This window comes from Canis lupus, chromosome 21, assembly GCF_003254725.2.
Source record: "Canis lupus dingo isolate Sandy chromosome 21, ASM325472v2, whole genome shotgun sequence".
Classification (NCBI taxonomy): domain Eukaryota; kingdom Metazoa; phylum Chordata; class Mammalia; order Carnivora; family Canidae; genus Canis; species Canis lupus.
The window spans coordinates 6894295-6919746 of NC_064263.1; the positions used below are offsets into that span (position 1 = coordinate 6894295).

A 25452-nucleotide genomic window follows, 5' to 3' on the forward strand; every position below is an offset into this window, starting at 1 on the left:
TCATTCCCTCGGAAGGAAAGTTTTAGAGGACTTTCATTAGGCCACGTGCCCCTGTGACTGAGGAAGGGTTCAGAGGAGACTGGGACCTCCTACAGTTTAAGAATTTCTATGAGCTTATGTCAGCTTATGTTTTTAAACCTCTGATATACCATGCATTTTGTTGCTTTCTTCAAAATCGTCACTGCGCTTAAAATATCGTGGATCTTTATTGAGATACTTTTTAATATTGTCATCCAGATACCAGGATTCATTCTCATTAAATACCAAAAACAAGAGAACGAATTCATAATCAACATCGCTTCTTCTTCCCTTCTCATTCAACACTCCTTCTCTGCAAATAATCAGAGGACCCATCAAACCACTGTATGTATCCTGAAAGAAAAATAAACTGAATTAGATAAGCCTTTAAATAATTTAATAACACAGATTAAGTGCTAGTAAGAAAGTCATTATAAAAAGACTGTTGACCACAAAATAATAATTTTTTAGAAGATTTATTTATTCATTGGTGGGAGAGGAGCAGAGGGAGAGAGAGGGAGAGGAAGAGAGAGAAGCAGACTCCTCACTGAGCATCCCCTGTGCAGGGCTCAATCTCATGACCCTAAGATCACAACCTGAGTGAAAACCAAGAGTCAGCCACTTAACCGACTGCACCACCCAGGCACCCTTACCACAAAATAATTACTAAGAAGCCCTGAAGATGTAGGAATGTTCCTAAAAGTGAGCTACAGAGTCACTTCTTGCAGTACTGAATCTGTGTCCCTACCTCATCACTGAGTCTCCAGAGCACAGTCCAGTGGCTAGTACATAGAAGATGCTCAATAAATATTTCTTGAATAAATGAATGCTTATTTCTATTTTCCTGTTTGCTTTTCAAGTGAGACAATATATATACAGATGCTTATATTCCACTTTCTATGGGTAAAAGTGAACAAGGTAATTAGAAAATGATATAGGACTATGGATGACTTCCATGTCAAATTGTTCATCCCCAAGCTTTCTTCTGAAAGAAAATTCCTACATTTCCAACTGCTTATTTAGATATTCCACCTGAATGTGCATCCTGCAACAATTCAATCTGCTGAGCGTTTTTAAGTGGATTTTATTTCCCTCAAAACATGTCTTCTCCTGAACTCCCTATTTCTGTTAATAGCACTATGCTATTTTCTGTCATTTAGGTCAGAAAATGATTTCAGTGTTTAATCTTTCCCTTATCCTCACCTTGTCCTATCTGTTTGCTGTCAAATCTTGCATTTCTTTTCCCTTCACAATGCCTCTTCATTCTGTGACTTTCTTTCCATTCCATTTGCCAGACATCTAGTGTAGGATCTTACTGCCTTACCCTGGACTAGAAATTGGCTCCTCTCTGGTCTCTGGCTTACCTTACCTCCAGCCTATCCTTTTGACTACCATCAGATTAATCTCATCACTCCCATTCCAGCACTCTTCAGTGACTTCCTAGTGATATTCTTGATGGATAAAATACAAATCCTAGATAGTTCCTTAAGCCCCTCATGTGCTCCCCCAATGGATTTTTCTAGCTTAAGCTCCCCAAACTGCTTTCCTTTTGTACCTTATATGATAATCAGAAGGATGCTCAACATTTACTAGCAGTGTTCTCTCTTCTTAGACTCTCTTCTAAATGCCTCCTATATAGCCCTGTACTCCTATTGAACTCACCAGATGCTGAGTTGTTTTATAATTATGGGTGTGCACATGTATTATTTTCCCCAAAGATGATACATTCCTTCAAAACAATATTTACATTACTTTATATCACTCATAGAACTTGGTAGGGTCATTTATACATATTACAAGTGCTCAATAAATATTTATTGGGGTGTATAAAGAAATAAACAAATGCAGGTTGCTCATAATTCCAGTACATAACTTTATTTTTTCAAATGTCTTGTATTCCTCCCCTGAACCCTTGCACTGTCAAATACAACTCAAGGATGTTAACACAGCATCTAATATTTAAGAGGAAATTAGATAATCCTTCACCTTTTTTTAAATGATAGGTAATGTTTATATTATATATCAGATATGACTTTAGTTTGGATTTTGATTTATGACATATAATTAGAGACTAGTTGTTTTACATACACATATCTGACTCAAATTCAATATTGAATCTTTAATTGCTAAGTAAAATTAGTCTATTTGCCACTCAAATAGTTTGTAGTTTCAGTTATTATGTTTGGGGTCTGCTTTCTTTCCTGAGTCTGAATAGTAATGGTAGTGCTTTAAAAATCATAGAATTCACACATCAAAAACCATGATATAAGTTACATTAAAATATACTTTTTCTTTGTTTTATGATTATCTATTTACATATTCTCTTTTGCTTTCAGCTATCTTGTAAATTCTAAATTCGATTACTGAAACTTTGCGATTTTATCTGGGTTTTTAAAACACATACTTTAGATTGAGGGTCAGCAAACTTTTTTTGGTAAAGCACCAGAGAGTAAATATTTTTTCTTTGTTGGCCATACTGTTTCTGTCACGACTACTGTTAACAAAGAGATGATAGACTCCAAATGGAGTCACTAATGCTAAGCCTATGTCACCAAAACGAGACTTAATATCTAACTTAATTATAGTTTCAACTTCTCCCAGGAGTGGAATCTTAATCTGGAGTTACCTGGAGTTACCTGGTTATCACTAGTGAGATAATCTGCCTCATAGACCTCTGCTATCCCCTAAAGGAAGGTGACCTTGCCACAAACAATCCATTTTTTACTAATAACTTTCTTTTTCCACCCCCCTTCTGCTACAAAAGTCTTCCATATGGAAGCTCTCTTCCATTAAAGCTCTCTTCTATCTGCTAGGTGGGATGCCGCTTGATTCATGAGTAATTGAATAAAGCCTGAAGGACCCGAAAATGTACTCAGTTGAGTTTTTTTTTTTTAAGATTTTATTTATTTATTCACAAGAGACACACACACGGAGAGAGGCAGAGACATAGGCAGAGGAGGAGAAGCAGGCTCCATGCAGGCAGCCCGATGTAGGACTCGATCCTAGGACTCCAGGATCACACCCTGAGCTGAAGGCAGATGCTCAACCACTGAGTCACCCAGGTGCCCCGAGTTTTGTTTTTTAAGAGAATTGGTATCAGTGATGGAATCCAAAGGACATTCCTGATGGCTTTAGGGACAATGAGAAACACAGGCATGATACCGGCAGACCCTTTGAATTCTCTTTCTTGCTGTTTCTGAGGGCTGTGGGTAAGCTTTTCTTGGGTTCGGAGCTCTACTCTTTGTGTCAAGCTCTCAATCTAATTAGCTTTCCATAGTTCCCCATTTGATTGGAATCCCCAACCTTTGATTCAGTCCTCAGATTCCACATAGGGAACTGCTACTGGCTGGAGTCAAACAGGATCTGACTTAAAACCTGGACTCGGTCCAAAATAGATTTTTATTTAACTTTTTTTGTGTAAGTAAAGGCCATTGTTAAGCCAAAAGCTGCAAAATTGGTGGGCATGGGCTGAGCATTTAAAAGCTATTAGGGCATCTGCTATACCTGACTTTAAGACTTTAAGAATAGGTTGGACATGGAATGGGTTAGATTGACACTAGGTCACTCACCAACTTCAAGAAAATGTGTGTAACAAGGCACACTGTAAAACACTACATAATCCCCAACCCAGTAGCACATCCCCCTAAGTATTAGTTTGGCTCCAAGAGACCCAAGGGTTTAGCTTTAAAAGAAAAAAATCCTCAAATTCCAAAGAGTTGAGCATGCCCCCTTTTGGCACATCTGCTTATTTTATGTCTTAGAACTATGGTCCTAGAAGCTGTAAATAGTACCCAAATCGCAAAATCTAACTAAAGACAACCTAGAATTGCAATGGTCATTATGGGGAACATTCCAATGATACAAGATTTTTTATTTAAGAAGTGCACTTACAAACAAGGCTTTCCAAATCAAGCAAACAAAATGGGATGACTATTTAAACTGTCATGTAAAAACTTCCAAAAAGCTTTAAGATTCCAAAATAACTTCATTAAAAGTTTCCTCACAAAAGGCTAATGAAAAATTAAAGATGCAGAAGGTATCTAAAACAATACCAAGGCCTTCCTCATCACACTCTCCTAGGGGTCCATCATCAAAACTCTGGCCTAGAAATTGATGTCTCATTTTTAATCAACTGGGACATAAGGAGAAAGACTGTCCTCAAAGGTTTTGTGCATATCCTTCAATATTAACTCAAATGCCCCCATATCTACCTTCAGAGGAGGGTCCCCTATGGCCCCCTCCCAGAGTTGACAAGACTCTGATGGATTTTATGTATTGCTGTGTTATTTATTCCCTTTAAAAGACCAGGGGAAACGAAAATTAAAATGAATTTAAAACCTTGCCAAATTCCAGTAGATAAAGGCTCTCTCTGTAGGAGCCTGCAGAGAGGGATCCTGAGAAAACTACCAGAAGCCAGAGAAGGGTAAGAATCCTTACCAGAGTCAGCTTTCCTGAACCTCTGTCTGTAGTGTCCAGTCAAGTGAGGAAAATAAACTTCATGTATCCTTTCCTTTCCAAATCCATACCTATTGGTTATTGATCATTTCTTTCCCAGGGATAGCTATTGCCTACTCACTTGCCTTGTTTTATGTCCTAAGAATTTGGCTTTCCACCTGCCTGGGACGTGCAGGTTGTCATTTCTTTCTGTTGGCAGTCTTTGGGTATGACTTTGGATCTTAGGAAAGTAGTAACATTTTTACCCTCTTTCAGGGACTGTTTTTTATATATGGGGTGGGGGGAGGTATCAATACTGCCAGAGATATTCTCATGGCTAAAAACTGACAAAATATTTACAAGAATTTTTTTTTTTTTACAAGAATTTTTAAAGTAGTTCTGTGGTGGGAGGTTGGCCAAATTGGAAGCTGATATTCAGAGCCTGGTAGAACCATTTTTTAGGTCTCCTTCCCCAAGCAAAAATAAAACTATGTATCCAGAGGGAAAGAAAAACATCTCAAACATTTGTAGAAGGATTTACTAAAACATTCCAGAGACAAACAGCTCTAAATCCAGGACACAGAAATCTTTTGATTTTCATCTTACTTGGAAATCCTCTCCTGATATATATTTTAAAAAGCAAATTGAAGATAATGATGTTAGGTGAGTAAATCAGCCTCTTGGTATTATTTAGGCTGCAATCCAATTCTTAGAGGAATTACAGCAACTACCTTTATCTCACATACCTTGACAAAACCAAAAATGCAGCTCTGGAAACAATTCAGAATCTACCTATTCTATTTACCACTCCCTCAAACCTCCCCTATTAATTGCAAAAGCCTTGTAAATATTGTAAAAATTCTAGCCTTAGGAAACAAATGTATTTTTGGAAGACCTTGCATTCTTTCCCTGTGCCTTTGAGATTGTAAATATTTTACGCCGTTCACTAGGAACTCTTATCTAGCCATCTCCTTGAAATACAAACTTCATGGAGGTAATTCTTATCAAAGAAAAACAAGGAGGTGAAGACTTTCTTTGGAACTTGGGCAAATGAAAAATCATAATTGTCTTCTCCACAAATATTAATAAAAAACTTTGACCATCCTAATAGGTAACTTTAACTTCTTCCATCTACCAGAAACAGGATTTGGATCCAACTTCTTTTATACTAGTGGATTTTGTATTATTGTGCTTGAATCATTGCAAAATATTAGAACAGAATCTGTAAGGTCTCTCTCTCTCTCTCTCTCTCTCTCTCTCTCTCTCTGTGTGTGTGTGTGTGTGTGTGTGTGTGTGATAGATGTGTGATATTTTCTACCTGGGGATGGTATTGCCAAAATAAATTTGTAAAAGAGCTCTAACTGACTTATAGAAAATTAAGTACTTACATGAATTAAGTATTTATAAAATTCTCAAAAATACAATAGAAGCTAACCCAATTGCTTTTTGGGTTTATGTGATCTGGAAAAATATTCAGTATTAAAGCTAATTTAAGTCTGATGGCTTAATTAAAAAATGTACATGTCTTTAGAATTATGTAATGCAAACCTACTTTGCATTATCCAACTTTTATTCTACCTGGCTTTATTGGTCAAATAAGTCATATTACCGCTGTTAAAAATTTTGTCAGCAAGAAAAATAACTTTTATGATGAAGTTTTTATAATTAATCTAAACATAATTGTTGAAAACAAGTGAATTAATTAGATGTAACTGGACTTAGAGTTTTTAGGTGAACTTTTTTTAATGTTTGAGGTTTTTATTTAAATTCTAGTTAGTTAATATACAGTGTAATACTAGTTTCAGGAGCAGAATTAAGTGATTCATCACTTACACATAATACCCAGTGCTCATCACAAGTGCCCTCCTTAATAAACCCTCACCATCTAACCCATCACCTCCACTTCCCTCCATCAGTCCTCAGTTTGTTCTCTTACGGTTGGCTTCCCTCTGTCTTTATCCTCCTTCCCCTTTGTTCATCTCTTTTGTTTCTTAAATTCCACATATGAGTGAAATCATATGATATTTGTCTTTCTCTGACTGACTTATTTCCCTTAACATAATACTCTCTAACTCCATCCACATCATTACATATGACAAGATTTCATTCTTTTTGATGACTGAGTAATATTCCATTACACACACACACATCATTTATTCTTCATTAATCAATCAATGGAAACTTGAGCTTGGCTCAAGTTTGGCTATTGTTGATCATGGTGCTATGAACATCAGGGTGCATGCACCCCTTTGAATTTATATTTTTATATCCTTTGGGTAAATACCTAGTAGCGCAATTGCTGGATCCTAGGGTAGTTCTATTTTTAACTTTTTAAGGAACTTCCATCTTGTTTTCCAGAGTGACTGTACCAGTTTGCATTCCCACCAACAGTGTAAAAAGGTTTCCCTTTTTATTCATCCTTGCCAACATCTGTGGTTTCCTGTGTTGTTAATTTTAACCATTCTGACAGGTAGTGAGGTGGAATCTTATTGTGGTTTTGATTTGTATTCCCTGATGATGAGTGATGTTGAGCATCTTTTCATGTTTCTGTTGGCCATCTGGATATCTTTTATGGAAAAATGTCTATTCATGTCTTCTGAGCATTTCTTAACTAGATTATTTAATTTTGGGGTGTTAGGTTATATAAGCTTTTATATATATTTTGGGTATAACCCAGAGATGTCAATTTGCAAATATCTTCTATTCTGTTGGTTGCCTTTTAAAGGTTTTATTGATTATTTCCTTTGCTGTGCAGATTTTTTTAAAAGAGATTTTTAAAATTAATCAATTAATTTATATATGTAAGAGGATGGTGGGGCCAGAGGGAGAGAGAGAATCTCAAGCAGACTCTGTGCTGAACAAAGAACCTGATTTTGGGGGGGGTAGATCTCACGACCTTGAGATCATGACCTGATCCAAAATCAAGAGTCAGATGCTTAACCAACTAAGCTACCTAGGCACCCCCAGAAGCTTTTTATCTTAATGAAATCCCAATAGTTCGTTTTTGCTTTTGTTTCCCTTGCCTCCAGAGATGAATCTAGTAAGAAGTTGCTACAATGTCAAAGAGGCTGCTGCCTGTGTTCTCCTCTAGGATTTTGGTGGTTGTCTCATTTTCATCCATTTTGAATTTATTTTGTATATGATGTAATAAAGTTTCCAGTTTTATTTTTATCACTGTCCAGTTTTCCCAACACCATTTGTTGAAGAGACTGTCTTTTTTCCACTAGATATTCTTTCCTTGTCAGAGATTAGTTGACCATATAGTTGTGGGTTCATTTGTGTATTTTTATTCCATCCTCTGATCTATGTGTCTATATTTGTGCCAGTACCATACTGTCTTAATGATCACAGCTTTGTAATATAGCTTGAAGTCTGGAATTGTGATACCTCCAGGTTTGCTCTTCTTTTTCAAATTTTCTTTGGCTATTCAGGGCCTTTGTGGTTTCATACCTTCAACAATAATGGTATTTTACGGAATGTCTACTTAAATAGTCTTTCCACATCTTTTTGGTAACTTAAAACCTTTGAGTTTTGCTAAGTGAAATGAAATGATAAATAGTAATTTAATATCTAGATCATTTCCAGATAAGATAAAATACTGAAATGCTAATTACTGAACATGGGTTTACTTACTTTTTTTTTTTTTTAATTTCTCATTACCAGGAAATTTGAGACATTTGGGTCTATTAGTAAACAAGTTTTATGCCACATGAAAAATTTACTGTGAGGAAGAACATATTTCCACAAATCATAAAATGTATGTATAAATTTGGCAAACCACAATGCTAGTGTAGAAGACAGTTAACAATTGTTTGCTTTTTAAATTTTTTCACTAGGAATTAAGGTGTTAAAAATTCAATATATATGCAGGATGCCTGCGTGGCTCAGCAGTTGAGTGCCTGCCTTTGGCCCAGGGCATGATCCCGGGGTCCTGGGATAGAGTCCCCCATCAGTCTCCCTGCATGGAGCCTGCTTCTCCCTCTGCCTGTGTCTCTGCCTCTGTGTGTGTCTTTCATGAATAAATAAATAAAATATTTTTAAAAATTCAATATATGCAAGCTTCTAGAAACAATAAGGGACACAACTCTGTTTGCAAGGAAACTAGACTGTGTGTTTTTTATAAAAGAAGGTCTGAGAAATGGGGATACATTTTGTTGAGAGAAAAGAAAGTAATTTTGCCCTAGGTGGTGCTGGTTATTTCAAACTAGGATGAGGAAAAACAAGGACAAAATTTGGAGGTAAGAAAGGAAGTTGTAGAAGGTTTGTAAGAAGGAATTTTGGGAAAGAAATTTTATGTGGGTAAAGCTGGCTAAGACTATAATAAATTTAAATTTAAAAATATTTTAATAGTGAGAGTACATTGATATATGGGAAATATGATATATAATATATGATATATGGGAAATTCCACTGGCCTCATGGAATGAATTTGGAAGTTTTCCTTCCACTTTTATTTTTGGAATAGCTTGAGAAGAATAGATATTAATTCTTATTTAAATGTATCATAGAATTTACCTGTGAAGTAATCTGATCCTCAACTCTTGTTTGTGGGAGTATTTTGATTACTGATTCAATTTCATTACCAACAATTGGTCTGTTAAAATTTGCTATTTTTTCCTGATTTAGTTTTTGAATATTTTGTTTGTTTGTTTTATTGCTTTTATTTTTTTTTTCAGTTTTTGAATATTATATGTTTCTGGGAACTTATCCATTTCTTCTAGGTCATCCAATTTGTTCAATAATTTTTCATAAATTCTCATGTAATCCTTTATAGTTCTGTGGTGTCAGTGTTTATTTCTCCTTTTTCATTTCTGATTTTTATTTGAGTCCTCTCTCTTTTTTTCTTAATGTGTCTAAAGGTTTATCAATTTTGTTGATCTTTTCAAAGAACCAGCTCAAGGGTTTGTTGATTTTGTCTACTGTATTTTTTAATCTATTTTTTTTTTAGTCTCTGTTTCACTTCTTTCTGCTCTGACCTTTATTATTTCTTTTCTTCTACTATTGTTGGGCCCTGTTCTTCATTTTCTAGCTCCTGTAGCTGTACGCTAGATTATTTGAGATTTATCTTGCTTCTTGAGGTATTGCCATAAACTTCTCTCTTAAAACTGCTATGGCTGCATCCCAAAGATTTGGGACCATTGTATTTTCATTTTCTTTTGTCTCCATGTATTGTTTCTGTTTTCCCTTTGATTTCTTGATGGACCCATTTATCGTTTGGTAGCATGTTGTTTAGCCTCTTTTCAGGATTTTTTCCTGTTCTTGGCTTCTAGTTTCATATAGTTGTGGTCAGAAAGGATGCTTGATATGATTTCAATCTTCTTAAATTTATTGAGACAAGTTTTGTGGCCTAACGTGATCTGTCCTGGAAAATGTTCCATGTGCACTTGAAAAGAATGTGTATTCTGCTGTTTGGGGATGAAATGTTCTGTATATATCAGTTAGGTCAAAGCCATTGTTTCCTTGTTGATTTTCTGTCTGGATCTATCCATTCTTTTAAGTCCCCTACTATTATTGTATTATGTCAATTTCTCCTTTTATGTCTGTTGCTTTATTTATTTAGGTACTCTATGTTGGGTGCATAGATATTTACAATTATTTTATCCTCTTGTTGTTTCCTTTATCATTGTGTAATGCCTTTCTTTGCCTCTTGCCATAGCCTTTCTTTTAAAGTCTATATGTCTGATATAAGTATTGCTACCCTGCCCTTTTTTTTCACTTCCGTTTGCTTGTTATATTTTTCTAGCTCTTTGTTTTCAGTCTGTATGTATCTTTATATGTGAAGTGAATGTCTTATATGTAGCACATAGATGGGTCCTGCATTTTTAACCATTCAGTCACCCTATGTCTTTTAATTGTAGCATTTGTTACATTTATATTTGAAGTATTATTGATAGTATATATTTATTGCCCTTTTGTTAATTGTCTTCTGCTTGTTTTTAGGATTTTCTCTATTCTTTCTTCTCTTGCTCTCTTCCCTTGCAGTTTGATGGCTTTCTTTAGTGTTATGCTTGGATTCCTCTCTCTTCATTGTTTGTGTATCTATTATAAGTTTCTGATTTGTGGTTACCATTCGATTTATATGTTATATCTTATGTGTATAGCAGTTTATGTTGTTAAAGGTTGCTTAAGCTCAAACATATTATAAAAGCACTAAATTTCTACTTCTTTCCACATTTTATGCATGTGATCTCATATTTTGTATCTTTTTATCTTGTGTTTCCTTTGACTAATTTTTGTAGATATAATTGATTTTTACTACTTCTGTGTTTTAACCTTCATACTGGCTTTATAAGTGATTAATCTACTACCTGTGCTATATGTTTGCTTTTGCCTGTGAAATTCTTTCATAATTTTCTTCTTGCTATGGCCTTTTTTTCATTCAAAGAATTTCCTTTAACATTTCTTCTAAGGCTGGTTTAATGGTGATAAACTTAACTTTTGTTTTTCTGGAAAACACTTTATCTCTCTTCCTATTGTGAATGATAAATGATAACTTTACTGCATAGTGTATTCTTGGTTGCAGGTTTTTGCCTTTCAACACTTTGAATATATTATGTCACTCCCTTCTGACTTGGAAAGTTCTTGTTGAAAAATCAGCTGATAGCCTTATGAGGTTTCCCTTGCACGTAACTGTTTTCTTTTCTCTTGCTGCTATTAAAATCCTCTCTTTATCATTACTTTTTGCCATCTTAATTATTATGTGTCTTAGTGTGCATATCCTTGAGTTAATCTTATTAGAAGCTTTCTGTGCTTCCTGACTCAGGACATCTGTTTTTTTTCCCCAGATTTGGGAAGTTTTCAGCTATTATTTCTTCAATTAAGTTTTATTCTCCTCTTTCTCTATCTTCTCTGGGGCCCCTATAATGTGAGTGGTATTATGTTTGATATTGTCACTGAGTTCCTTTTATGTATCCTCATTTTTAAATTATTCTTTTGATTTTATTTTTTTTAATTTCTCTATTTGGTTGCTTTCCATTATCCTGTCTTCCAGATCACTGATCCATTCTTCTGCATTCTATAATCTGCTGTTGACTCCCTGTAGTGTGCTTTTTAAATTTCAGTTATTGAATTCTTCATCTCTGACTGGGTTGGGTTTGTTTGGTTTTTTGTTTTGTTTTGTTTTTTGTTTTTTGTTTTGTATTTTCTATCTCTTTGTTGAAGTGTTTGTTGAGTTCATCAACTCTTAAGTCCAGTATCTTTATGACCATTAGTTTGAATTGTTTATTAGGCATATTGCTTATCTCCATTTCATTCAGCTCTTTTGCTGTGATTGTGTCTTATACTTTCATTTGAGACATATTCCCCTCTCTCTTCATTTTGTCTCTCTATGTTTGTTTTTATGTATTAGGGAGATCAACCACATCTCCTGCTCTTGAAAGTATTAGCCTTAGTAGAAGAGGTCCTGTGGCACCCTGTAGCACATTGCACTCTGGTCACCAGAACTAGGTGATACAGAGGTGTCCCTTATGTGGGTTGTGTGCCTCATACTGTTGTGGCAAAGATGTGCTTACCTTCAGAGCAGTGAGTTATAATGATCTGTTTTGCCTGCTGTGGATGCACTGGGCAGGCTTTGGTCCCTGTGCCATTGAAGGGTCTGTCTAAGGCTGCTATGGGTTCATAGATGGGGAAAGATCAGCATGTTATCCTGATACCAAAACAGATAAAGACACTACAAAAACAAATCAAAACCCAAACTATAAGCCAATATCTCTAATAAACATAGATACAAAAATCCTTAACAACATATTAGCAAACAGAATTTAGCATTACAGTTAAATTCATTCATCACATTCAAGCAGGATTTATTCTAGGGATTTAAGGGTGGTTCAATATTTGCAAACCGATGTGATATATCATATTACAAGAGAAAAGATAAAAATCATATGATCATCTCAATAGATGCATAAAAAGCAATTGACAAGATACAACATGCATTTATGATCAAAACTCTCAACAAAATGAGTCTAGGAGGAATATATCTCAACATATTAAAGTCCATATATGAAAATCCCACAGCTAACATCATCTTCAATGGTGAAAAAACTGAGAGATTCACCTGTGATCAGGAACAAGACAAAAATGTCCACTCTCACCATTTCTATTCAACATAGTACCAGAAGTCCTAGCCATAGCAAAGAGATGAGGAAAAAAAAAAAAGTCATCCAAATTGGTAAGGAAGATGTAAAACTGTCACTAATTGCAGATGACAAGATGATAGCATCATGTCCTAAAGAAAACCTGAAAGACCCCACCAGAGAACAATTAGAACTTATAAATGAATTCAGTAAAGTTTCAGAATACAAAATAAATGTACAGAAAACTGTTGCATTTCTATACACTAATAGTGATGTATAGAAAGAGAAAGTAAGAAAATAATTCTTTTATAATTGCATCCAAAAGAGCAAAATATTTATTTATTTATTTATGATTTATTTATTTATTTATGATAGACATAGAGAGAGAGAAAGAGAGAGAGGCAGAGACACAGGAGGAGGGAGAAGCAGGCTCATGCAGGGAGCCTGATGGTCGGACTCCATCCTTGGACTCCAGGATCGCTCCCTGGGCCAAAGGCAGGCACTAAGCCACTGAGCCACCCAGGAATCCCCCAAAAGAGCAAAATATTTAGAACTAAAATTAACCAAAGAGGTGTAAGACCTGCACTCTGAAAACTATAAAGCATTGATGAAAGGAACTGAAGATGACACAAACCAATGGAAAGATATTCCATGCTTATGGATCGGAAGAATAAATGTTGTTAAAATGTCTATACTACCCAAAGCAATCTACAGATTCAATGCAATCTCTATCAAAATACCAACAGCGCTTTTTACAGAGGTAGAAGTAATAATACTAAAATTTGTATGTAACCACAAGATTGCAAATTTTCAAAGCAATGTTGAGAAAGAACAAAACTGTAGGTATCACAATCCCAGATTTCTTGATATACTATAAAGCTGTAGTAATCAAAATAGTATGATACTGGTACACAAATAGACACACAGATCAATAGAACAGAATAGAGAGACTAGAAATAAACTCATGATTACACAGTTAATTAATCTATGGCAAAGGAGACAAGAATATACAGTGAGGAAAAGACAGTCTCTTCAATATGCTGGGAAAATTGGACAGCTAATTGAATGCAAAAGAATGAAACTGAGTGGGCCACTTTCTTACACCATACACAAAAATGAACGGAAATATATTAGAGACCTAAGTGATACCTGAATCCATAAAATGCCTAGAAGAAAACAGATAGGACTCTCTTTGACATCTGCCTTAGCAACATTTTTCTAAATATATCTCCTCAGGCAAGGGAACAAAAGCAAAAAATAAACAATTGTGACTACACCAAACTAAAAATCTTTTGGACAATGAACAAAACCAGTAACAAAATGAAAAGGCAACCTAATGAATGGGAGAAGATACTTGCAAGTGATTTTTCAATTAGCGATTAATATTAAAAATATATAAAGCACTTATAAAATTCAACACCAAAAAAACACAAGTAGCCAAATTTAAAAATGGGCAGGGGATTTGAATAGGTATTTTTCCAAAGAAGATATACAGATGACCTACAGACACATGAAAAGATGATCAAATTTACTAGTCATCAGGGAAATGCAAATCAAAACCACAATGAAATATCACCTTCCACTCATCAGAAGAACTAGAATAAAAAAGATAAGAAATAACAAATATTGGTGAGGATGTGGAGAAAAAGGAATCCTCTTTCACTGATGATGGGAATGTAAATTGGTGTAGCCACTGTGGAAAACAGCAAGGAGATTACTCAAAAAATTAAAAACAGGGGAGCCCCGGTGGCTCAGTTGGTTGGCATCTGCCTCCGGCTTAGGTCATGATCCCCAGGTCCTGGGATAGAGCCCCACTTGGGACTCCTTGCTCATCAGGGGACCTACTTCTCCCTCTCCTCCCTGCTCATGCTCTCTCTCACCATTTCTGTCTCTCTCTCTCTCTCAAATAAATAAATAAATAAATAAATAAAATCTTCTAAAAAATTAAAAAAAAGAAATGCTATATGATCCAGTAACTACTGGGTATTACCCAAGGAAAATAAAACCACTAATTCAAAAAGATATATGAATCCCTATGTTTATTGCAGCATCATTACAATAGTCAAGATATGGAAGCAACCCAAGTGTTCATTTATAGAGAAATGGATATAGAAAAAGTGATATATATATATATGAATATATATAACATATATATGACAATTACCCATCATGTTATAATGTATATATATATATGATTATTATCTATAAAAAAGAATTTGTGAGACTTTGTGACAGCATGGATGGACCTAGAGGATAGTACACTAAGTGAAATATATCAGACAGGGAAATTACCATATGATTTCACTTCTAAAAAGTGAAAAAAATCTAAAACCTAAAAATGAACAGAGAAAGAAACAAAGAACAAACAAGCAAACAAACAAAACCAAGAGTCTTAAATACAGAGAACAAACTGGTGGTTGCCAAAGAGGCAGTGGGTAGGTGAGTGGGTTAAATAGATAAAGGAGATTATAGGGTACTAACTTCTAGTTATACAATAAATTAATTTAGGGAATGAAAAGCACAGCATAGGAAATATTGTCAATAATATTGTAATAATGTTGTAGGGTGACAATGACTAACACTTATTGTGGTGAGTATTGAGTGATATATAGAATTGTTGAGTCAATATGTTGTATCCTTATAACTAATAGTATGTTAATTATACTTTTTTTTTAAAGTACACTGGTATAAAGTTAGAATTTGATTTCTTCTCTGTTAAAAAGACAAAGTTTTCTTGGATAATTGGTTCACTCTTGACAAAAGATAATAAAAGTTTGTGTGTGTGTATGTGTGTGTGTGTGTGTATGTGTTACCTTTTAAGTAATCTGCCTAGAAAACAAAAATTCTGTCTTATCAAAATAATTTTCTGTTTCATATCATCTTTATCAAGTCTTTGTTTACTTAAGAGAACTGAGTCTTCTCCACTAAAAGAGCTAAAACTATTTTAGAACTATTTAACATTCTGTATTTGCCTTGTAAAGCCTTTATCACTATGGTTAAATGGATAACTATTTACTGTTTCACAGAGACCTATGATCTTATTTGGCCAAGTGTTTTAAAATCTTTTGATATTTTTGAGAAACTTCCCAAAAAGCAGATTCTAAATGAAGTCTTTATGGCCTTGGACCAACTTTGGAATATTTTGAGAGGGTCCCTGGAAGATTTCAAAAGATTTGTTCTCAGAGCACCTGGGTGGCTCAGTCAGTTGAGCATCCAACTCTTGGTTTCAGCCCTGGTTGTGATCTCAGGGTTATGAGATTAAGCCCTGCCTCAGGCTCTGAACTTGGCAAGGAGACTTCTTGGGATTCCCTCTGCCCCCCCCCTTCACTCTCTCTCTTTCTCAAATAAATAAATAAATAAATCTTTTTTTAAAAAAAGATTTGTTCTCTCTCCTTATTAAAAGAGAGATGTTAAACTAAGTATATTTGATGTTGAATTACATGGGAAACATTGTGAAATAAGAAGTATATCCTTATATTTATATAGATATATATTATAAATGTTTTAGAAATTGTATAAAATTCCTAGAAATTTGATATATCCTAATATAATGTTATCAATCATAATTCCAGTTATTATTTTAAAATGTTCATGTTACAGAAATAACCAAATTTCCTTGTGAATTCCATGATAATGAATTCCTATTAGATCTTTAATTATGGACAATTTTAAAGTATTTTATTATTCACAGAGAGTTATTTTTCTCTGATATTTTTGTAAGAGTGAAACTCATGGGAAGGGCCTTATCAAGTGGTCCTGACCACTGATACTTCTGTAAACTAGATCTTGAGTATGTCTCAAGGCTGAAGAAGGCTCCACCTGACATCTCATCCTGTATTAACATTGGAGATTTTCCAATCAAATGGACTAGGAAAAGAAATAGCCTACATTGAGATAGATTGCTTCCATCCAAGATACCACACCAAAGCTTCATACTTTAACTAAAAATGAAACCTTCCTTCTTCTCTTTCTTTCCTTTATTCTGGCATTGGTCTGGAAAGATAACACTATCAACCATATCTCCCAGGCCCTGGTTAAGGAGGAGTAACCTTTCAGACCGCTAGATTTGTTATCAAATCTTCTGTCCATGATGCTAAAGACCCTGTGGTCCTCCTTCTGAGCAATTTTTCTTCTATTCTTATTTTTCTTTTTTTTATTTATGATAGTCATACACAGAGAGAGAGAGAGAGAGAGAGAGAGAGGCAGAGACACAGGTAGAGGGAGAAGCAGGCTCCATGCACCGGGAGCCGACGTGGGACTCGATCCCGGGTCTCCAGGATCGCACCCTGGGCCAAAGGCAGGCACCAAACCGCTGCGCCACCCAGGGATCCCCTTTTTCTTCTATTCTTAATCGACCCTTCACATTACCATTTAGGAGTCAATTACAAAGCCCAATTTTTATGGTCAGAATATCCATGTCTTGTTTTTACCTTTCTCCAATTATGACTGTACTTTGTCTAGTTAAACACAAATGCCTATGCAAGTTATGGTATATTTACACTTCTACATTCTTATGATTATTTGAATCAGACCTGTCCCAATCACAAAAAGATCTAATAGCAGTACCCATCTTTGCAAGGCAAAAATTGTTCTGCATCATAGGATAGCCTTTTATTATCTTCTAGCTGAACAAAGAAGAATCTGTACTGTGGCCAACACCACTTGCACCTCAATAGCATTTGTGGGGAAGTTGAGGCTGAGACACACAAAACCTGATTAAGCCACTTGGCTTAAGAAAATGACTCCTTCAATGTAGACTTTCTTTGCCTTATTTGATTTGGATTGGTTTGTGCTTTGGGGATAATGGCTCCAAAATGCACACCAGACAGTGGGGATTATCACAGTAGTCTCCCCGCTGCACTGTATTCCTTCAAAAGCTTGAAATGCATGCTCATAGCTGCTAAATGATCTTGCTAAGACTGGAATACCAGAAGAAAAAAGAAAAGAGAGAATGACTAACCTAAGAAATGTGAACATGGTATTGTGACCTACGAATACCACAGAGTTTCAACAAAAAACATCATGACCTGTGAATACCACACAGAGGATCAACAACAACAACAAAAAAATTGTGAGAGTTTCAGAGCAGTAGCTGGGAGAGGTGCTAATGCCTTAAATTTTTTTTTAGCACATCTCTCAGTCATAATGAGAGTCTGATCAAAAGGGGGGAAATTGTTTAAAAAGAGAGACAATGGATCCAAAATGAAGTCACCTATACTAAGCTCGCATCATCAAACCAAGACTTAATTCCTAGATTAATTACAGTTTCTCTTGCAGGAATGGAATCTTAAACTAGTCAATCATTAGCATTAGTGAGTTAATCTGCTTGATAGACCCCCAAAAAGAAGGTGACCTTGCCATAAATAATCCACTCTTTGCTAGTAACTTCCTTGTTTTGCCCCCTTCTGCCTATAAAAGTCTCTCATTTTGTACAGTTCTTCAGAGAACCTTCCTATCTGCTAGATGAGGAGCTGCCCAAGACACGAATTGTTGAGTAAAGCCAATAAGATCTTTAAAATTCACTCCGTTGAATTCTGTTTTCTTAATACCACTCAATTCAACCATAGACAATATTAACAAATATGTGTGGCCATAGTTTGAGATCCTTGCTCTCAACCATTACACCCTTCACATATACTCACCAATGTGATAACTTGAATAATTAATTTAAAGTCATATTACTTTAAGCATTTTGGTTGCTCTCTCAATCTTACCTTCACAAAGTTTACTGTTGAATAGTAAACCCATGGAATACAATTTGGGTCATTTGGTCCTGGACCAGACCTTTTAGGGACATTCCACCTGTAAGTATTTATTTCTCCTGAAAAAAAGGAGAAGAAATAGAATTTACTAGTGTTACTTCTGTTTTAGATGTTTTACCTGAAGAAATAACAAACAGATCATTATATATTTTGGTTAATGTTTATTGCTGGGGAGAGTTATTCATTAAAAATGTCCTGATTAACCTTACATCTTGATTTTCTGAATTTGCAAAATGGCAGATTTTTCATTCCAGACTACAACTTTCTTTCTAATGTGCCCTTTCTATTATCAACAGATGTTTATTCAAGACATAAAGACTTACTGTATTCCTCACTATTTTTTCTCCTCACATTTGATATCTCCCTCCCAAGAGGTGGGCTTGAGCACACTTGAGTTACTGTGGGACTCAAACCTGATTTCTGATTGAACCATCAGGGAGCTTTGTAAGCTTTTACTGCTGAGGTCTCATCTCAAGCCAAAGAAATTAAAATATCTGGAACGTAGGACTAGGGCATCAGTGTTTTTTTAAAGCTTCTCAGGTGATTCTAATGTGCAGATAAGTGACATCTACTTAGAACCAGAGAAAATCAGAGAGACTGAGTTCCAAATCTCAACCCTGTCACTTCCTATTTACCTAACTTTTGACAAACTGCTTAACTTCACTGACTTTTAGTCTCCTTACTTGTAAAGTAGGTTAGTCATCCCACTCTTCAGATTGTTGTAAAGATTAAATAAAATAAAATACCTACATTAGTGCCTCTCATGAAGGCGGTTCATAAATGTTCATTTCTATATATGCTAATAACAAATGAATGCCAGGTATCACATTTATGCTTTCCCTGTGGCTGACCCAGAGTCTTGCAGAAGTGTCACAGATAAATTTACACAAATTAGCAAAATAATCACATTGTAAAAGTTTCAAATAAAAGCCACATTATCTCCTTTTGGACTATCTAGATCTCATCCCAACCTCATCAGGACATATAGCTTATAGCTGAAGGCAATCCACAAGGCAAAACAAAAAAGATGCTTACATGTAACTTGTTCCATTTGCTCATACACCAGTAGGTTAGCAATATAACCTTAGGTCTAGTTTCCATTACCTGTCATTATAGTGCCCCTCTTCCTTGTTAACATCAAAATAAATTGCTGATACGTAGCTTCCTAAATGCAAATGGCTAAGGGGTGGTGTTATTAAAGTTGGGATGATCCATTATTCACCCCAGTGGAGAGCACAGCTCTAAATAAAAGATGTTCCGTACATGTTCGTTCAGTGGCATCATGGAAAAGAAGAAGGGGAAGAAATTTGAGAGGGTTTGCTTTTCTAATCTCATGCATGCCTGGATTAACCATTCTTCTTCAACTTTTCTGGATTTTGTGTACAAGACTAATTTCTTGCTCCTACCCTCAATCTCTGGGCTCTTCCAAGCCTTTCATCTTTGTCAGAGATCCTTGTGGGGATTCTCTCCTTCAGAGTTCCAGTGAGAAAAATGCCCCTTTGCCACATTCTGATCATTGTTCCCTCTACCTGCCCACCCCACCCCCCAAACTCCATCAAGGGCCCTAAGAAGGGCAGTCAGCACAGAAGAGCTATGTCCCTTGCCAGTCCTCACCATCAGGGCACAGCAGCCTGTGGGGCTCACCCCAGCTGGCCCACAGCCTTGTTAGAACCCTTCCTCATGCCTGATTGACACTTTTCTTCCCCCTTCCAGAGTTGCTTTTAACTATCAAAAATGAATGACTTTAAAAAAAAAATGAATGACTTTAAAAAAATGAATAACTCTAATTGCTTTTTTGACCCATTTAAAACAATCTCCCTCTTCATAAAAGCAAGACATCCATTACAGAAAATGTTGAAAGTAGAAACTGTGAAGAAGTTGGAAGGAGTATCACTGTTATTACTTAAAATACTACCCCAAAGATATAACCATTATTAGCATTTTGGCTTATTTTCATTTTAATCTTTGTTCTATACTTGTATTTTGCTTAATATGATGCCACAAGTTTCCCCCATGTCATTAAAACCTTCTTAAATATCATTTAATGGCTGTGTAATAGATCATTGTAGGGAAATTCCAAAATATGTTTAAGTATCTAAATGTCTATAGACATTTAAAACGTTCATGAGAAATTTCTTGAAGCAGCAAAGCACAGGCTTCTGAATTAGGGGTACGTAGGGTATGAAGCAGCAGGAGAGGTTGGAATTGGGCCAGTGAAGATTTCCTTTCCTCAGTCCCATCCTTGTAGGAATACCTTGCTAACTTTTTCTAGCGATCCATTAGATTGCTTTCTTTTCTTCCTTCTATGCATCTTTAAAATTTTAAAAGTTTATAAGACCTTTATTGTAATTACTATAATATTTAGTCATATATACATATGAATTCATAAATATGTTCATATATATTCATATATATACACATATGAAGTAAAATGGAATATAATTCCTTTGTAATTATACCTATGATTGCTCTCAATTTCATAACTGAAGTTCATAGAGACTCTTGACATTTACTACAACCACATCTCAACTGTGTAAATGTTATGTGAAGCTCTTTAAGTTATGATATTTTCTCTCCCTTCAATGCTAACTTTCCCTAATTACTCCTTTCTTTATTTGTTCCAAATCAATCAATCAATCCTCATGGATTTTCTTTCTCTGAAACTTTTATGAACACTCCCAGATACATTCTTAAAACCCTTCACCACTTAGAATTTCATTATGTATAATTCACATTACTACTGAAATGATTAGTCTTATCTTTTTTTCTTCCAAACTAATTTTGAACAACTTGAGAGAAATGTATGGCTAAGAGCATAGGTTCTAAAGTCCAACAAGTTGAAGTTCCACCATTACTAATGTATGACCTGGTAAAGTTCTTTACCCCTCTGTTCTTTAGTCATTTATTAAATGGAAAAAACAATACCATATTTCAATTATAGGATGTTCACTTTTCACATTTTAACATAACTGAAATCAAGATGCATCTTTCAATCAGTAGCATGTTAAGGTTTAACTGACAATGCGGTCTTTCTTTTAGTGACATAAAAATAATGATGGGTATTCTAATCAATAATATCAGAGTCAATGACATATGTTAATGTTTAATCTTTACCTTTTTGGGTTATTATGAGGAAAATGAGATTATTAAAAAATATAAAGCATAGCACCTGGCAAAAGATGGACATTCAATATGTATTAGCTATTATTATGTCTCACTACACTTTTAGGTCTCTATTAAGCCTAGAAACACCATAACCACTTGGTCATTGGATAAATGATGAGCTCATATTAGGAGTTATTAGGCAATGGCTGGAATGTATTGACATTAAGATGAACTTTCCAAGAGTCTTCAAAGATCAGAAAAGATCAAAAGAGAGTCCAGTGTCCTTATCAGCATGGAATAGATCTCTGGCGTAACTTACCTGGCTTTGTGATGGGCACATGGAGTTGCTTCCCACTATCCATGTCTTCAATACCATGGGCTGAGATGGAGTAGGGCCGCTTGGCTTTGTTCTTAAATATGATCAGGATGGAGTCACCCACTTCAGCATGAACCATTGGGCCTAAAGGCAAAACACAAGCCTGTGTGCATTATCACTGCTCTTTTCAACACTGATGTAATATATATGTATGTGGGTTTTAGCAAAATAAAACAAAGGTTAGCTTTTTCATTAGCGTACTTCCTTTAGAGGGCAATATAAGTAATATTAAATACTCATGTAGTGTTGGCAATTGGACCAACCTGGGTTCAAGTTCTGCTTCCTTCAGTTATTAAAGAGGCCTTGGATAAGTCAAGTAACCTGTCTGCTTCTTAATTTCCTCACCTATGAAATGAGTTTAATATCACCTTTCTCATAGGGATATAGTGAGGACTGAATAAGATAATGTATGTAAAGTACTTATTTCAATGTATTGAAATATACTAAGTACTCAGTAAATGCTTAAATTTTGCTGCTGCTGAGACATTCTCTGGGAAAAGCCATATCCACACGATATGGTGGCTTCTACTTGTAATCCTTCTGTATGTAACCTTTGGTAAGTCTGAAATTGTTCATTATCTGGTATGTGGATATATTAATGATAATAACCATAATGAAGATCCAATGAAATATTGAACATAAAAGGGTTTTGAAAGATAAGAATAAAATTAAAATATCTATGTGATGATTTATGATCAATACAGTGATTTCACTAATGCACATCCAGTGCTATTTCTCAGTACTTGGATACCTTGATGAGACATGTGCTCCTCAGCAATCATACATATGCATTTCTGTTAGAAGCCATCAGCCTCTGTGACACTGAAAATTGGTTCACATCCTGCTGGAAAGCCCTGTGCCAGCATGATCCGGGGTGCCTCTTGCCTACACCAGGTATTTCTCACCAATCAGTGCATCAGGAGTGGCACAAATATAGTTAGCTCAGATTGACAGAGCACCATATACACAGAGTACCACATTGACAGAGTACCATATACACAGGTCTTCATGCAGCATTGTTTCAAGGAGGATGGAAGCAGGTTCCCATTTTGGAATCTCCTCAGACCTGATCTTATGGTCCCTGGGGATTTATTTGCATTCTTGGGTGTTCACAGCATTCTACATTCATAGAGAGAGAGACTCACAGTAGGTGGTCTGACTACACCCATCCCCTCTTCACTGAATCAAACTATGGTTATAATTGTTTTTCTATATGAGTGGGAAATATCAGAAAGGGAGACAGAACATGAAAGACTCCTAACTCTGGGAAACGAACTAGGGGTGGTGGAAGGGAAGGTGGGCGGGGGGTGGGGGTGAGTGGGTGACAGGCACTGAGGGGGGCACTTGACGGGATGAGCACTGGGTGTTATTCTATATGTTGGCAAATTGAACACCAATAAAACATAAATTTATAAAAAAATAAAAATAAAAAAATAATTGTTTTTCTGAGAAGACCACTAAAGTCCTAAATGAATCTAAAATTTATTGGACTATTTTTATCTTTGGAAGAAAATATTTAGTATGATCTAGGAAGTGTCTAAAAAAAAACCCTACTATTTTGTTTTTAATGATAAAGCTAGAAAAGAATGCATGTTTTTAAACAGCAAATTTGGATATAGTTACAGATAGGTGCATGTGTATACATATATTAAAATCATTATTTTGTAATTCATTACCATTTCAATTCCACATGACTTGTTGTACTAGTAAGAGTGAATGTCTTCTGATTCGAGGCCTGCTATGTCAGTGGGAGTAGGAAAGAACAAAGATGTGCCTGGCCTGTGCCATTTGGAACTTCAGGAGCACAGGCTTGTCCCTGAGCTTCAGAAAAATGAGTGGATGGGCCTATGCTCTCCTGGGGGAAGCACTGCTGGGCTTATCTCTGAAGGAGTCACTCCTTTGTGTCATTTTACTGAGCAGACCCAAATCAGGGCTTTTTGAGGGGCAATCCACCCTGTTGGCAGGACCAGTATCTTTTTTTCTGGAGCTTGCTTGACATATACAGCTCAAAAGAAGGAATGTTCCCACTGGGGCTGACTCTAAATGTCACAATCCAAGCTTGCATGCCAGTGTTAATAGACAGTGAGGGTGCAGGAAAGGTGGATGGGGGCATTTAATAATTTGTCAACTTAGCTGTCCTGGTGCCTTCTTTAATATTAAGAAGGACTGTGTAAAGTCATACTACTTATATAAGTCACCTTGTACATTTAAAAATGAGGACAGAAAAAAAAAAAGGCAATGGATTTCAGAAAGTCATCTAGATTAGCCCTCTGCCTAAAGATCTCATCTTCAGGATGAGATCAGATTTGGCTACTCCCAAGGGGAAAGCAGGGAAGGAAAGCCAGAGGAGCTTATCTGATTGTCAGGTCAGGCAGCCCAGGGCATCAGACAGGCCCAGGAGATTCTGAGAAGGCCAAGTTCAGGAGGTCCCAAATGCCTTACACCCTCAGTGCTCAGTGCATGCCCCTTCCACCCTTAGTGCTCCTCTCTTGTAAGGGATTTCTCTTTTACTTGTATTATTTTTATGGTGTGTTTTTACGGCTCTGTGCATGGATAATCCAGGACCTTGAAGGAGTTATGCAAATACTTTGCCTGCCCTTCTGAGGCATCAAATTATTCCAAGTTAAAATGTCTCACTCAGCAGAGGGGGGAAAGGAACTTCAGGGCAACAGACGTTGGTTAGACAACCTGATGTTATGGATTGCTGTTTGCATGTTATCTGGTTATCTGGTTGACTAATATCTGGTTGTTTGAATGAGCTGAGCACACAGCATGCTCCCTTGACAAGGGATGGCAGGAAGATGTCACACTTGGATGAATGCAGTCAGGCTACTCTGTCCCTGCTGCCTCTTCTTAGGTGTAAGTGTGACAGTATATGTGTGCATGTTCATGCACCCTTGGGGCTGGCAGTGCACGGCTGCAATCTGTGCCCTACCCAGGAGTTCCAAGTGCTTCTCTCGTGGTGGTCGAGCCTTGATCTCCACGAATTCTCCATCAGTGTATTCTCTGTAAACTACCTTCTTGTACTGAGAGCCAATCCAGTTTTCAGTGTGGTTCATAAATATATCTCCATGTCTGTAAATCAGAAACATCAGAAATTAAAGTTGCCAGGACATAGAGAAAACTTGAGTGCTTCAGAGTGATTCCAAGGTACTCCAGAGCAGTTTCCCAAATCTGGCACCATCAGGATCTCCCTGTGGAGCTGGACTTTTGCACCAGGCTCTCTGGAAGTGGGGCCGGGAATCTGTATTTGAAAGCACCTCAGGGGGTTCTGACTGGGGCAGGCCAGCACTGGCCCAGGTCTTACTTCTTGGGGACCCTCACTGCAAAGCCTTGTTGGGTGCTGAATGGGGCCAACATTATTTAGAGACTCCCATGAGATGGCACATTGCTTCTTGGGACCAACTAACCTCACACACATGCATGTGCATGCACACAGGTACACACTCACACTCTACCACCCTGAATTCTTTCAGATATCATATGTATCATTCCATACCTTGTTCTACTTTTCCACTTTAAAGATCTCAAGAAAGAGTCTGGGTTGTATATTGTGCATATACTCATATACAAATATAGGCATAGTTGATTCTTGTTATTCACAGGAGTCATGTTCTAGAAAGTCACCTCGAACACTGAAATAATGAATACTGAACCATTGTTCCTAGGGGAAATACAAGGT

The 25452-nt window shown here is 36.2% G+C and overlaps 1 protein-coding gene across 1 annotated transcript in view; it reads right to left on the minus strand.

Annotated features, from left to right (window-relative positions):
• The window catches only part of HEPHL1 (hephaestin like 1), a 93564-nt gene that overhangs the window by 9537 nt on the left and 58575 nt on the right, over positions 1-25452 (minus strand). Inside the window, exons 13-16 of the mRNA XM_025419281.2 lie at positions 24706-24845; positions 21714-21854; positions 18242-18348; positions 150-372 (exon numbers count right to left, since the gene is read on the minus strand). Coding sequence (XP_025275066.1) covers positions 150-372; positions 18242-18348; positions 21714-21854; positions 24706-24845 — 611 coding nt within the window. The remainder of the gene's footprint in view (positions 1-149; positions 373-18241; positions 18349-21713; positions 21855-24705; positions 24846-25452) is intronic.